General features: G+C 35.7%; 1 protein-coding gene across 1 annotated transcript in view; it reads right to left on the bottom strand.

Annotated features, from left to right (window-relative positions):
- The window catches only part of CFHR5 (complement factor H related 5), a gene marked incomplete at its 3' end in the record, with an annotated part of 24,838 nt that overhangs the window by 13,424 nt on the left and 7,696 nt on the right, over positions 1-3,718 (bottom strand). Inside the window, exons 5-7 of the mRNA XM_029286287.1 lie at positions 3,128-3,144; positions 2,524-2,686; positions 1,499-1,678 (exon numbers count right to left, since the gene is read on the bottom strand). Of these exons, the coding sequence (XP_029142120.1) occupies positions 1,499-1,678; positions 2,524-2,686; positions 3,128-3,144 (360 nt within the window). The remainder of the gene's footprint in view (positions 1-1,498; positions 1,679-2,523; positions 2,687-3,127; positions 3,145-3,718) is intronic.

The raw sequence follows: 3,718 nt of genomic DNA, 5'->3' as shown, positions 1-3,718 counted from the left end.
TTCCCTCCATTTAGATGCAGTTACATTGAGGACCACATGCTGAGTACGGCCGGTCAGCCAGCTACGAATCCATCTGGTGGTGATGCTGTCCAACCCACATTTTTCTATCTTATCAAGTAGTAGGTTGTGATCTACTTTATCAAATGCCTTAGTGAAGTCCAAGTAAATTATATACACTTCATATAACCTTGATAATATTCCTCTGTTGATATAGCCTAGGACTTCTTTGGCTTTTTTGGCAGCTGCAGCCCACTGATGTCTCATATTTAATTGGTTGTCCACTGAGACTCTTAGATCCCTCTTAATGTTACTGCTGTTGAGCCACATACCACCTATTTTACACCTTTGCATTTGATTTTTCTTGTCTAAGAGTAAAACCTTACTTTTCTCACCATTGAATTGCATTTTGCAATTCATTTGCACTGAATTTGCATTTTATAATCTGCCAGTTTTTCACTACAATGAGAATTAAGCCCTTGGTTCACTCCCTGGACCACTAGAACAGTTTATTGACTGGGTTACCTCAGACTTCACTCTGCTCTTTAATTTGTGTCCGAAATGCTGATGTTTGTACTATTCTTAAACTTCCTTATTTTCCCTTCCTCTTTTTAATACCAGTTGTCACTTTAATTGGAAGTTTGAGAACTTGTTAATGTTAACATGTTAATGAATTGAGGGGGTCAATGCATCATGTCCTGCATATGGACCTAGTCAATTACTTGGCTGCTGGTTCAGGTACCTGTGAGCTTGAACCAATAGTTATAACTTGGATCATTTGGTTCTACCGTGTACTAGAAGAGCCACATCATGTTTTTATTATCAGAGGCCATTTCTATAAATAGACCTAATCCCACCAGGATTATATTTGGGATTGAATCATTTTCAGAAGCAATAAAATGCTTCTTTTCCATAGGCCCTGTGAAAATCCCTTAAAATAAATATCTCATTTGGAATGTCTAGAGATTAATGTTGTTATTACCTGCAGTCAGAACAATGAACATCACTTACTTGGTTTATTATCTATCATGGACTTTTTAATTTGTTTGTTTCTCATGTTATAACTCAGTGGAATATATTATTGAATTAATTGGCTTTTATCTCTGTACTGAACCAAATTGTAAGTGCGTAATAATTAAAACAACTATGAACATAATAAATACTGCTAGGTACAGACTGTGCGTAAACAAACATTAGTCAAACTGAAAGTATCTTTTGTATGTCTCATATTTTTCAAAAGAGGTTGCTAACTCTGTTCTATGTATCTCCCCATTATCTTTGAGGACTCTCATTCAAATAGGGATCAGACTGGAAAAGTAAGGCACTTTGAACCACGCTGACATAAACCAATTCAATATAACTTAGACCTCCTTGCAGCAGATCCCACTGTTAATCCACTGAATCACACTTCTGAGCAATCATGTCAATAATAAATACTAATGTAATCCAAGACAAGCTTAAAATTCATTTCTGTAGGTTTAGCCATAACACTCTAGCTTACCAAGACATGATGGTAGTTCCCATTGTCCATGAAGACACTTCGCTGGGTTGGTCCCAATACTGACAGATCGTTGTTGGCATTGGTATGCCACGGTTTCACCATGCCTGTATATGGATGACTTAGCCTCAGCAGGAATTCCCTTTGTAATTTTTCGAGGTGGTCCACAAGTTTTTACTTCCTCTGTTGAAAAGCAGCAGGAAAAGATGTTATTACATAAAGGTATTAATTATTTAGCTTTTCCAACAATTTGCCCCTCTGTTTCATGTACCTATTGTAACTCTGTTATCAAAAACAAACAAACAAACAAACAAATAAAAAAATAGAACATTAAGGATAGTTTTTATTTTTTCATTTTTGTTAGAGGCCTTTAATATTTTTGACAGAAAGTACTCATCAAATGAAGAAGGCAAATATATGTGGACTCTCAATTTGTGCTATATTACCATGACTTACATATTTTTATTGCCAATTATTTGAATCATTTGCTGCAATTTTTTGTCAAGTTATTATTTAATTTGCAACATTGAAGTCTCCAAACCTGCGATGGTATTTTTAATATGAATTGATAAACCAGCTAGCTATATTAAGCCCACATTCATTTTACTTCCAGTACTTTTTCCCAAATTTTCCGGATATCATGCTGTCTCTAGCAATGTCTTATTCTACCATTTGTACTAACAGAGCCATGGAAATGCTACAAAGAGAAGGACAGCTCTCAATTTCTACTTCCTATTGCAAGTAACGAGGACCCAAGTACTAGAAGTAAGCACAGGAATACATTCATGATTCATGAGATTATTAGGATAAATCAGAATACTTTAATTCCTCTATAATTTTGTTAGTTAAGCACTGGGAAGTAATCTTACCCTTCCATTCTCTACTAATAATGCACTGGAATCTGTTATGAAGAAAGATTCTAGTTTGCACACTATGGACCCTCCTCCCCACCATTCCCCCCCCCCAAGCTAAGTGCAAGAAACTACCATGTTACATCTACAAGTCTGTCTACTCATATTTCTGCTTACCTATGCATGATGGTAAGGGCGCCCATTCACCATCCACACACCCTATGATTTTTGATCCATGAAGTGCAAATGAGATATCACACTGAACTTCCAAAAGATCACCATGCTGATATACTGCTTTACGTTCACCGGTAACCATGCCATGTGAAATCCTGGGTAATGCCTGACAATATTTAACATTTTCTAGAAAAAAAGAGAATATCACTTTTATTTTGAATGTTTACTCAAGTTCCAGAGGGATATGCATGAATATTGTTATTGTTATCTATAACAATATATCTATATCTATTTCAACAACCACAGGAACAAAAGCAGTAGTAGATAATGTTTGTTAAAAATGTCAGTATAAGTCTGGTGTCCAAGAGTATATGTTAGAAATAACTTTAAAAACATAAATAAGTAATTTTTATGTCTGCAATAGCTATCTGTTACTCATTTCCTCCCTTTCCCTCAAAAAGATGCAAAAAGATGTGGATTAAGTTTGCAAATCTTTCAAAGACATGTGAAGTTGTAATAATAGGTAGGACCTCTCTTCAGCAAAGTCTAGATATGAGTTTCCAATAATTGTCTTCTTCAAAGCATGTGGAAAGTTAGAAGAGGATCAACTCTCCTGATTTGGTACTAACCAAAAGGGGAAAAAAACATTGATTGAATGAACATGGGAATGAACAATGAATGAAAGTATTAGAAAGTTGAGGGAAGTTATATTTAGAACTGAGTGCTCCATTTTAAGAAAGGCAATGATGAACATGGTCAAACATTTATCTTAAATGCCTATAAGGAATTCCAAGAGAGCTAGATGGTTAAATATCTGAGCAAAGAAAACTCTCTCCTTCAGATTAAATACTGAAGAAAACTCAGAAATAAATAACTTTTGTTGTTAAGTCTTCCATGGCTGAAAGAAAAGGAACCTTTGTTACCATCAATCACAGTTACATTCTGGACTAGCTTAGGAGCTTGGGAAATGGCGCACTTATTGAGGTGTTTCTTCTTATGCCAGGGCTGGTTCCAGTCAATGTAAGGTGGAGCAGTGTAGTCTGAACTTCTTGGTTGGTGGGGGTGACTAAAGGCTTAGCCCCATCCTTTTCTAAATATCTACATGAAGCTGTTGGGGGAGATCATTCCCCAGTTTTTGTGCAGTATTATCATATTTCAATTATACCTACTTTACATTTTTGTCCCTAGTTGTTCAAAT

Source organism: Protobothrops mucrosquamatus, unplaced genomic scaffold (genome assembly GCF_001527695.2).
Source record: "Protobothrops mucrosquamatus isolate PMUCROS unplaced genomic scaffold, P.Mucros_1.0 scaffold3240, whole genome shotgun sequence".
Lineage (NCBI taxonomy): Eukaryota > Metazoa > Chordata > Lepidosauria > Squamata > Viperidae > Protobothrops > Protobothrops mucrosquamatus.
The sequence above is the reverse complement of the archived record's forward strand: the minus strand, read 5'-3'. Positions and strand labels throughout refer to the sequence as shown.